General features: G+C 34.4%; 1 protein-coding gene across 1 annotated transcript; it reads left to right on the top strand.

The window, feature by feature from the left end:
- Nucleotides 1-272: 272 nt before the first annotated feature.
- LOC144448236 (uncharacterized) lies at nucleotides 273-11726 on the top strand. The gene is made up of 2 exons (XM_078138395.1): nucleotides 273-472; nucleotides 4919-11726. The coding sequence occupies exon 2, from the start codon at nucleotides 4920-4922 to the stop codon at nucleotides 7758-7760; it is 2841 nt and encodes a 946-aa protein (XP_077994521.1). The 5' UTR covers nucleotides 273-472; nucleotide 4919; the 3' UTR covers nucleotides 7761-11726.
- The last annotated feature ends 1111 nt before the right edge of the window (nucleotides 11727-12837 follow it).

The raw sequence follows: 12837 nt of genomic DNA, 5'->3' as shown, positions 1-12837 counted from the left end.
AAACCTAATATCTCGCTCTTCCATTTGTTTCCCTCTGGGAGGTTACTTAGAATAAAAGAAGACTTCTGATGAATTATTTGCTTTGTAAATACTTCATAATGTTTTTTAATGATTTAAAGTTTTGGTATTGATAATTCAAATACTATAACGCTCTCAAAAACAGCTCTATTATCAATTTTTCAAACGCTATCGGGAGTACTATTACCACCTTCAACAGCTGATTACTATGCAAATTTGTTGTTGACCATTGTATAGTTTCCCGTTGCGGATATCCCGTGTTATGGTGACAAGGGTTCGATTATGTTGTTCAATAGTGCATTTTCCTGTCTAAATTCTTAGTTTATTTTACCGTTATAATCTCAACTACTGATATAATCAGTTCACACTTGAAAGACGAACGCGGAACTGGAATTTAGAGGCAAGCACTGGTAGAATATCTAGAAGACGCTCGACAACAGATATCATGAACAAGGTAAGCTGGGAGTGACTAGACTGTACTGCGAAACAAACCAAAGACCTTCGATGTTCCATTTCAAATATGCATGAAAGAATCACTTCGCATATTTATCAGGGATTTTCATCGCCTTTATAAAAACAACTATTTCTCAAGAACGTTTAGCGTCTTGTGCATACAGTGTAAGGAGTTAGAAATATTGATAGATATAAAATTTATTTCTAAAGTGTTGACATTCGAGTAACACGGAATGTGGACTCCATTTCGCTGTCGTCTGCCACTTGTGTTTGTTCATACACATTACTGTCACCGACAGCCCCGTCAAGAATATGACAGCCGAGTTGTTAGCAAAGGAATAAGAAATCATTAGTCGACAGTGTTGACACTTCCTGTCAGGATAATTGAATTGTGGCGTTCACTTGTATTACCAGTATTGAGTAATTTTAAATTACTTATTTAATATCCTGAAAGGAAGCCCTATATTTCAGTTGAGTCTTAATTCAACGCCGTGCGATCCTGCATTCAATTAAAACTTTCTGATGTGAGAAATAATTTTGGTTATTCGTGGAAGAAAATTGTTGGCTCCCTCAGGTTTCAGCTACACTTTGTTCTGCCTTAATCTAATGATATTTTTAATATTCATCGAAGATGGTTTGGTTTATGTATGTATATATGTAGCATTTGTATATATTAAATATATCCTGATATATATATATATATATATATATATATATATATATATATATATATATATATATATATATATATATATATATATATATATTAGGATATACCCGGATCTAAGATATCAACATGTTGTTTCGCGAAGCTTAATGCATTATGTAAGATATTTTCTGTAGAAGTTATATTAGGATATAATATATACTGTAATAACATAATGTAATTCTAATATATATATATATATATATGTAGCCTTTGTATATAATATATATCCTATGATTTCTGTAAAAAGAATATAATTCATTCAGTGTGCAAGTTTCCAGCTTATCCAGCGTTTATTTAGAGAATAAACCACACTTAATAATAATTTTATTTAAAGGAACGTTTAATAAAGTGTCAAAATCATTCCATTTAATACAGGAGTCATGTTTCTGTAAAATTATATTTTGTAGAGAACAATTTTTTCATGGTTTTCACTACAAATTAATCTGACCACAGTCTCTCTAAGAATGCTGTAAATATAAGAATACTGTGGCCTGGTACAAAATATATATGATGGTGTGAATAGAAGTTAATTATTTCCAATGGAAATTTTATAATGTAGAGCTGTCGTGTTTGCTAATTCCATGGTGGACATAGTGACTGGCATTAAATTTATATTACCATGACATGTATATTGACTATGCATATGTATTGAATGTTTTTGACAATATAACAATGGTGTCAAATTTTATATCAGGAATTAATTCAACACCTGTACTTTATTGATGGATAGCATCGGAAATTTTGAATTATGTACCGCATACCTGTATACTATTGTAGATTGAAACAAATAGGTATTCTAAAATACTGATAGTGAAAAAAACGAAATGTAATTCTAAAGAGCATTATATAAGTGGAAACAACACCTGGAGCTCTTTCAGGCCAATTTGTGTCACAATTGCTTTGATACTAAAAAAGACTCAAAAATTTAAAACATTTGTTGAAAAAATATGAGAGTGCTGGGATAATAACGACCACCAAATTATTGTAGGAATCAGCAGAATATTGCGCACATAGATCTTGTGGGAATATCCATTGTCCAATTATTTTGTATCTTATACATTAATCCACACAATCCTGGCATGACAAGTATGAGAAAATGGATTCTGTAATTGTTCTGTCAATATTGCAATTTGCGTAGAAAAAGCAATATCAATAAAAGCAGCTTAGTTCACAAATAGAATGAAAGAAGGTAAGGTCTAGGTAATCAATGGGAAACCATGCATTACATTGAATCAAACAATTCCATGATTGGAAAGGGGATATTATTACCATAGTCTTTGTCCTGTGGTGATTCTGCTTTATTCAACGACTATTTATTTTGTAATTATAATGTATTAACTATGTTTAGTTTTATCCATAAATGTACTTATGATATTTCATCTGTCATCCTACTGTTTATTTTTACTTTGATAGGGTGTCCACTCAAATGACATTTTCTCTTTGATAGGGAGTGTACTCCAATGACATTTTTAAGTCCACTCAAATGACAAACATCATTTTCAACAATACAGATGTATGTCTGTAGCATCATACTTATGTGTATATTGGATTGAATACATGTAGATCAAGATTCAAATCCAGTCAGTCAGAATAAATTTTTTATAATATCAAGTTCAAACATTATGTAGTCTATTAGTTACAATATGTAGAAATTAATCATCAGTTAGTCATTGCTTAAACTGAAATCAGTGCAGTCCATCCACTTTTCATTTTCTGGAGGAAAATGTTGGTCTCAACTGAATTTTCACATTCATGAACTGTTCTCTCACACACACACACACACACACACACACACACACACACACACACACACAGAATTGTGTTTTCAATTTTTTTTATTTAGTCAAATATTTAAAAGAATGGAAAAATCTGTCAACTTGAGCAAGTTGTATAAGTATTAAAATAGGAAATCCAATGTTGAGTAGTTAGGTTTTCAAACGACAAGGCAAGCCCCTAGTCACAAGGATTGGGATTGGAATCCTCTCGTAGGTTTAATAATATCATATGGCAGAGTGATAGAATTTATTTTGAGAAACATACAATTATCATAAATTCATGGCAGTGTCAGTTCTTTATTAATTTGAGGATTTCATGTTGGGAGCTTTATTCACTGTTCTGCTCAGAAAATGACGACACATGTGGAATTGTTGAAAATTTGATTAACAATTAAAAAAAGACTGACATGTTTAATTATTATTTTTTATCATTTTCTAGAAATCATGGGGTGAAACTCACTACTTTATAAGGGACTGGGGGGGGGAACCCTTCTAAAATAAACAAAACATAAGATGATAGCCAATTTGACACACAACTGATGCACACAATTTCTAGTGACGCAGCAAAATTTGGTGTTCCAGTATATCTCTTACTCTGTAGTGACTCACAAGAATTGCCAGTTTTTATCATACTAACCCACAACAACAAAATTTGGCTATCATTAGAGGGCACACTTATGACAACAATATTTGATAGATTACAAAAATCAAAGATCTGACACAATCCATACTGTTGTTCCAGTCATTTGACATTTTGGGCGAGCTGTGCCCTTCTTCAGATCTGATGTCTTCAAGATTTATTTAGTTCTTTTGTTTGGGTGACATTTGACAAATGGGTGGTTTAGGTCAGTTAGATGCAATGAGGTCTGACTATGGTTATGTATGATGGTACCCTTGAATAGTAGTACACATGTATTAAAATCAAAGGTCTGACACGACCAATACTCCTGCCTATGCCAGTCTTCATTCATGTGACATTTCAGGCTACGCCCTCCTTCAGCTCTGATGGTATCTTCATGATGTTGATTTATGTGGTTCATTTGTTGGGGTTACCTTTGTTGAATGCGTGGCTATAGTCAGCAAGTAACAATGAAATGAAATGTTTGGTAGAGAAAGACTACCTAAGACAACATAAAAATAACCAACGTAATCATAAAATATTATAAATCACTCCCCTATTCATATAACAAATTTGCATAATAATGTAATAGTTTAGTAACTGATTATCTTTTTGAACAATGTGATAACATAATGTCACTGAAAGAGCACATCTTGAAATTTAGGAATGAAATGAATCTCATAAAACAGAAGTTTTTGAATTACAACATGGTTACATAATAAACTAAACTTAAATGAATGAAATAATTTAACTTAATTAATAACATCATGATACTTGTATAGTGTCTCAGTTAACATAAAATGAAGTCAAAGTTGTGATATAATGAAATTTTTGTGACAAAATGTGTTGTTTGCTTGTGGTTTTCTAAATGTGTTTGCGTTTAAACAGTTCTCCTATGTGGAATAGTATTTATCATGTGCATTTTAAAATTTGTATCAGATAGTACCAACCCAGAAGGACTATAGAGTTTCAATTACACATCACAATATTTTTCTCGTACTACATTTTTTTGTTATAAATTACTAAAAACAAAATACAGACACTGATCTTGTGCAAGCATATGAAATGGAACATTTTATCTCACTGTGAACACAGAACACAGAACTGTTGATTGTTTATTTTTGTTCACAGTAAGATAAAATGTAACATTTCATATGTATGCACAATATCAGTATCTGTATTGTGTTTGTGTAATTCGTAGAAAAAAAACGTGAGATGTTAAAAGTATAGTGCCATCTAATTGATTTCAATTAATATTTTTGCATTAAAAAAATATTTTACCTGCAATTTCAGAAGCTGTTTATTATTTATTAAATGTGGCTTATTATCTATCATCTCTTTCAGAATGTCAAGATCGCACTCAAAACGAAAGAAAATGGACCTATTGAAAACTCTTCTTGATGACGAAGACAGTGACCAGAATCGCAGATCTAGGATAGGTTTATCCCCTCCTAGACATTCAGACAGAATACTCAGTCAAAGGTATCAAGAATTGCAAGACCTTCTGTTAAATCAGTACGTTCAGAGTCAGGCATTACTACAACAACAATTTTTTGAAGTCCAACAGAGAAGTGCTGAGATGCAGAGAACAGAAGCACATCGATTTCCGAGTGATGATGATTATGGTGGAAGATTGAGACAGAGACGAGCGAAATCTGCAAGAAGCAGTAGAAGATATAGAGAGGATCCTACAAGACCAATGACTGCTACAGGAAGCCATCGAAGTGCACCTCAAGTTGAGAAAACAGGTTATTCTGATGACGATTTTGAAGACATAGATGATGTTGAAGAAGCAGTCTTGCTGAGAACATATCCAGAACCTTCTCGGCATCGAGCCAGTAGCAGTTTTTCTTCATCAGTTGACAGCCAATCAGATGATGGCTCCGATTGGGATGACCCAGGCTCTCATGGTGATAAGAGAGTGTCATTCTCAGGAATAGTTGATGGAATGTCAAGAGACTTTGATTCACTTGGCAACTCAAGACAAAGGAAGGGAATTCTGAAGTATTCATCTCCGAGGCGGAAAATTATGTATACTTATCCAGGCTATACACAGAAGTCCAGAGCAGATCAAGCTAGTGATGAAGTCAGGCAAGCAACAACTCTTTTGTCCATGTTGCATTTACCAACCACAAGGTTTGGTCTACAGACATATGACCCTACCCTTGACCAAAGCAACAGGAGAGTTGTTAAGTTACAAAGACAAAAATTCAAAAGGAAGAATAAGGTTCCACCTCCTCCGATATCACTGTCACCACAGGTTTCTCCAAGATCATCACTGTCATCACGATCACCAAGAGAAATCAAACTCACCGAGAATCATTTAGGGAAAAGTAACAATCCTGAACTTTTGAAGTGGTTGCGGAAAAAGAATGCAATGCTGAGAAAGCAAAAGAAAGAACATAGAAAGGAAGAACGTGAAAAGAAAAAAGTAGAGCAGAGTGAAACAGAGAAGAAAATTGAAAGAGTTGTGGAAGCTGAGGAATTATATGACAAGTGGTTGCGGAAGAAATCCAAAGACACTTTGCTTGTTCGGAGAGAAGAAAAGAAGAGAAGAGAATATCAGGAAGCGCTGAAGGAACAGGAAAGAATTGAACGAGACAAACGACTTGCAGAACTTAAAGCAAAAGAAAAGGAAGCAATGAAAATGAAGAAAAGGAAAACATTCAAATCTAAGACAAAACCCAGTGAGGACGGAAGTGAGGAAAAAGATAAAGCAGCTGAGAACAAGAAAGTAGACGATGAGAAGAAGGAAGAAAGTGACAAAAATCAGAAAAAGGAAGACAATTCAAATAATACTACAAAGAAGCCTAAAAAGAAAGGCAAAAATAAAGTCCATCCTGTGCTTACTGGTTTAGCAAGTAGGAATAAAACTGTACGAGATCCTGATGGAACTCTGGCAAGTAACAATGACTATGTCTATACAAGACCAGGTAGACCAAAATCTGCAACTCAGAACAACCAACCATCTCTGTCCAGATTCCAACCTAAAAGAAAACCTAACCCAATGTCTAAAATGTCTTATGATGAGTGGATAAAACACAAACGAAAAGAAGAAAATCGAAAGAAATTGGCAGAGGAAGTCAAACAGGCAAAAGATGCCTGGAGTGATCCAACCTTACAGAATATTATTCCTAAACTAGCTCGAGAGAGAATTGAGAAAGCCACTGAATCTAAGTTGAAGGTGGATTCAGGACTTAAGAAATCACCACGAGAGAGCAGAAGCCCCAGTCCTGAGAAAGGTCAGAGGTCACCATCTCCATCTGTAAAGATTCCAACTGGCGATAAAGTTAATAATGACAATGGTAATGGCACAGAACATCAACCAAGACCTCCTACTAGTAAGGCACGACCAGGATCAACCAATGGGAAAGTGCCAAGTAGACCTGGGTCAGCCAATGGGAAACCACCAACACCTCCATTATCACAAAGACCTGGATCTGGTGGTAGAAAAGCAAGACAAAAAATACAACAAACTGAACGACCTGAACCACAAGGCTGTGAAATCCCTACCGAACAATCACAAGTGCACAGTGCGGAAGAAAATGATGGCCCAGTCAACCAACAATCTGAAGAGGATAATGCAAAGGTAGTCCAAGATGACCAATCTAGTCAGAGTAAAGACCAAACACTGGATAAGGATGGTGGTGACAAAGATGGTGTGAATAAAACTGACCAACAACAACAACCGGAGACAGAGACAGACACAAAGGACAATAAGAAAGATGATAGCCAATCGGCTTCAAGAGAGGAGAAACCAGGGGAAACAGTTGAAAGTTCATCTGGTACAAAAGAGAGTAACCAATCAGAAACTCCAGATGACAACCAGACAGGTGTGAAAAATGATGGCAACCAATCAGCCTCCAAAGATGATGACACAACAGAGGAAAAGCAGGATAAGTTAGACATCGAAAAGGAAAATGCAGAGGTCGAAGAAGAGCAGAGTGAAAGAAAAACTAAAGTGAAATTTAATTTGGATGAAAATGTAAATATTCCACCACCTGAGACAGAAGCTGATGCAAAGCAAGATGAAGTATACAAGACAGCCAATTTGATTGATGATTTCCTCAGAAAAGATTCAGATGAACAAAGTAAAAATGATATCCCAGCTGGTGAGGGCGCTGTTGATGGCAAGGATGAAAAACAGGAAGCAACTAGTGTATTTATGACAGAAAGCACCACATGATGAAAATTGGCAATTTTTCAAATGTGAACTGAAATCAATTGGGACATACACATACACAGAGTACAAAACATAGCGATAAAATTCCATGTACCATGGTCTGAGTATAGGCATCATGGGTAAATTGATCCAATGTGGTGTTCTCCATCAGGACTCTTGGTGAATTGGCTTTTAATTCAGCAATGTTTGAAAAGTAGCAAAATACCATTCCAAAACTTTCCTATACAAAGGAATTGGCCTTTTAAAACTTACAAATGGTATCAAACTAATCACCAAACTCAAGTCTATACTTTCTCCATTATGAAAGCATTTGATACCTTACTAAGGAAAACACTATATAGCTATTTAGTTTCTGACCTCTGTGACTTCAAAAGTGGTCATTTGTTATATTCTTCTCATTTGTCATATTCTCCTCTGGTATTAGAATTCTGCAGAGATAATACTCTCAAATATTTAAAGTGGGATACATTGTGTAATGGACATATAAACAAACTGTACATCCCTGACTATGCCTAAGTTGTAAATGATAACATATGTAATTTAAAACTAACTGTAACTATAGCCTGGAATATCCAGTCATTATTTCCACTTATACTATGCACAAGCCAAGTTAGTGTCCTTGAACAGAAAATATGGATTATATACCCTGGTCGTTCTACATCACAACAACCCATGTCTATGTCACTGGTTCTGCAGTGCTCAACATATGAGTCAAAACATTCAGAATTATCATTTTCTTTCCTGATTTTTCACAAGTTCTGTTTGAGGAGGTATAATTATATTATTCCCCAGTATTTCTCTTCATTCAACTGGAAAATACTCATTTGTCACTACTCATGTAGCGACTCATAGTGACAAGGCCCCTGAGGTCACTCATATTTTCCTTGGCTGAAGGAAGAAAAATAATGGGAAATAATATCCAATTATGTAATAAGTGGATAGTGAGTGGTTATGTAAGTGGACAAATGACTGGATATTTCAGACTAACTCAGTAACTGTAATTAGTCATAACTTAGTTCTTTTTGGAGTCATGACGGGTGAGTGGTTAGTGTGGCCGGCTTGGAATATGCAGGTTGAAGGCTCGAGCTTCATCGCTGCCATTTGTTCCTGAATGGCTAAAGTCCTTAGGCAAGATTTGAACCAAGCTTGTGCCTCAATCAACCCAGCTATATATTTGGGGACCTGGTAGGATAGCGGTTGCAATGTGAATGCTTTATCCTATGCACTTATTGAGGCTGCAATAGATTGTATTCTCCCAAGGGAGTTGAGGAAGTATAAAGGGCTGTTGTGCTGCAATTAATCTGTACCAGGGGTAATAATTGTGAGCTATTGAGCTCTCAGGAGGAAAGACACATTATAAATTCATATTATTTATTATTACCACTTTCTAAAGTTTCCATTCATGTGTTAAGCAGTGAAGTGATAAAACTACATTTATATAAATTTATTACTAAAGTCACAATGGAATTATTTTATCTTAAATGTGTAGTAGTTTTTATGATTTCAATACAAGTTATTCTATTTGTGCAATAACAAATGTTAACCCTGTTAGTTTCTAGAAAGTCTACATAAATTTCAAACTATTAAAAATGTATTTTGTTTGAAAGGTTAACATCCTATACACTATACAATGTAAAATTCAATGAATTTAAAGATATAACTCATTTTAAGAGATTGTGAAATATGTAATATATTAGCTATATAACTGATTATTGGCCTGTATAATAATGAAACCACATTTGTGAAATATGTAATATGTTAGCTATATAACTGATTGTTGGCCTGTATAATAATGAAACCACATAATACTGTCAATTTCAAGATATTTCATATGCTACACTTCATTAGCAAGATTGCATGTCTAAATGAAATAAACATTGCAACTCCACATGTGTTCATTTGATGTCTGTATAGTGGCATGTGTAGTTCATTTCACTTACACAAAATGTAGCAAGAAACTGTTCTCATTCAATCTTGCTATCTTAAAGTGTAGCATGTCCAGTTTCTTATTGGTTTCTGCGTGGTTGTATCAAATAGAAAAGCTGCATGGTATTTTGAAATTCACTGTAGCTAGTTGCTGATTGGTTAATAGAGTACCTATGTTAATAAGTATGTAGGAAGATTAGCAAATCAAGTTCATTGTTTCATTGATGTGATTTCAACTCTATTGCGCAATTTGGATGTTGATTCTATGTTTTACTAGTAAAAGTTTATTACTGATGTTAGAACTCAATATTTAAAAAATGAAAATCTCATATAAGTAATTAGCCTGATCATATAAACATGAATAATATGTAGACTAGAGCTCTGTATTTTATGATGAAATTGGACAAGTTTTATTACTATAATATATTTGATTTTTTTTTTAAATTCCATAGGTATATTTGATTTTTTGTAAAAACTTAATATGTAATTGTAACTTGTAAATATTAGGTATGGCACCTTAGCATTGTCTTACAACTTTAAAAATAGTGTTAAATTATTTTGTTGCTGTATTATAGGTTAAAAACATATTTAAGCATTTCCAGTTTCATACAACTTTGCACAGTTTCATATATCATTTCACATGTTTTGAAATGATATATATATTCATGTCTGTGGGTATTTATGTTAGAATGGAAATGAGTGCATATTTTAGTGTGGGAATGAAATTATTACTTGTATAAATACTATTCTCCCATTTTACCATATAGAATAAGCACTTAACAATAGAAAAAAGGTAGATAATTTCAAACACAATTTATAGTTGCATTGCCAATGGCAATTTTGATGATTCTGTGTAGGCTGACTTAAGTGGAGAATTTGTTATTTTATACTGAGTATAAACCACTGTACTAGTTTCACTGAATTGTATATGACATAGTTTGATAAAGGAAAAGTCCAATCAGGCTTTCTTCTCCTTTAGTACAAGTGTATTGATTACTGTGATCAATACATGATTTTGGGTGATAAGATTGGTAAAACTTTGGAATCTTGTAAAGAAGCCCTGCTACACTTGACTTGTGTTCAGCCATTTCAGGTATTTCCTGCATGGGTCTCTATGGAAAAACTGTGGTAATGACATCAGGCATACCCTAATCTGTTTGTCTTGACACTGTCACTGATATTTGCTAAGACAAAGAGATTAAGGTATTTGCGATGTCGTCACAAGAGGTATTCCCATTGACCCTTACAAGAAATCACAAAAATAACCAAACATATATCAAGTGTAGTAAGCCGTTTCTGCAAAATATATTTCAAAGTTGAGTAAGTGATGTAGGTATTAATTTCCCACCCAAAATCATATCTAAGTTATAGCAGTAATTAATACAAGTGTATGTGAAATAAGTCTGACCAGACATTTCCTTTAAGTTGATAGCAGTAATCAGTACAAGTATACTTAAGGCAGAAATAAGCCTGACAGGTTTAAGTTGATAGCAGTAATCAGTACAAGTATAATTAAAGCAGAAATAGGTCTGACTGGTCTTGTTCGTTAAAGTAAATCTACTAGTATCTTGAAAAACTAGTCTCAAATAGTATTTCTGGTAATTGAATGTATATTTATCATAGTGGTTACACTCTAAACTCTGACCAGAAGAGAGATTGACCAAGTTTGAATGTATGCAGTCACAGATCAATCATGACATAATTTGAAACATTGTTGCATGAACACTAATATTCACAACTCAGTTATAATATTTAAGATATGTAAATATTATCACCAAATACTTTTAATTTATACTTTTGCAAATTTGTAATAGAAACAAACATGAACTTTATTTTTCTAAAATAGTGTGATATATGCATAATGTAAGATAAATTATGTGCCAAATTGATCAGTTTATGCAAATATATGTTAATACTGGAATGAGAGCATTTTCGTTTCATTTAAACAAAAAAGAAGAATTTCATTTTTCAAAACTTATTCTTATAAACTGACAGCAAGTTTCATGTCTCTTTAGTAACTTGCAGTAATTATATAATAAGCTAACAGAGATGTTAATTTATGTAATTAATGATTCACTGTAATAAATTGAAATGAACTGACATGTTGTGTTTCTCTGTATTTTTGTATCATATAAGTTTGAGATTGATGAGAGAGATCTTTACTGATAAGTTTTGATGGAAAGAAGCAGAGCAAAACTTTTCCATGAAGAGATCTCTCTGATCGACCCTTGGTTGGTTTAATTACTAACAGTGTTAACAATATACTAATATTTCTCTCTCTCTCTCTCTCTCTCTCTCTCTCTCTCTCTCTCTCTCTCTCTCTCTCTCTCTCTCTCTCTCTCTCTCTCTCTCTCTCTCTCTCTCCCTCCCTCCCTCCCTCCCTCCCTCCCCCCCCTCCCACCCTCCCTCCCTCCCTCCCTCCCTCCCTCTCTCTCTCTCTCTCTCTCTCTCTCTCTCTCTCTCTCTCTCTCTCTCTCTCTCTCTCTCTCTCTCTCTCTCTCTCTCTCTCTCTCTCTCTCTCAAACATGTAAACGTGTTCTGGTCAAAGATGCAAAGGGACACAATCAGAATCAGTGGAAAGGACTCGAACCCCCACCCCACCCACTCTTGCTGCCACCACATTGATAATTTTAAGTAATGCAAAGTTAGGTAATACAATGAGTCAAAGTAAATTGTGACCCTCCAATTCCATTTACCAATATATTGCCCCCCCCCCCCCATAATTCTCCCTATCCTCCACCCCCAGCAATTACTGAAGGATTCCTTACTTAGCCTCTTGGATGTAAGATACTGTCCCTGTTCTATTTTTTTCTCAAATTTTCTGCTTATGTTATACGTCGCTTCTATGTCTGCATTCCGTATAATTGAGACAGTGCACTGTACCATTCAATGCATGTCATGTAGGCAATGTCCTGGTGTCCTGAAATAAGGTGTCACATGTGGAGACGTGTACCACCTTTACTTTAGTTATTATTTAAGGAAAGGTTGTGTAGCTTTTCTAATATATTGATTATTGTACATTTGGCAGGTGAGGGCACACATGTTACTTAAGTTGCAATTTATAGCATCACCTTGAGGACAACTGTTGCTGTGTCTCTAAATCACACTGGCGTGTTTATAAAACCACCTCAGCATGTCACTTTGTAGTGAAGTG

This window comes from Glandiceps talaboti, chromosome 17 (assembly GCF_964340395.1).
Source record: "Glandiceps talaboti chromosome 17, keGlaTala1.1, whole genome shotgun sequence".
In the NCBI taxonomy this organism is placed as follows: domain Eukaryota; kingdom Metazoa; phylum Hemichordata; class Enteropneusta; family Spengelidae; genus Glandiceps; species Glandiceps talaboti.
The sequence above is the reverse complement of the archived record's forward strand: the minus strand, read 5'-3'. Positions and strand labels throughout refer to the sequence as shown.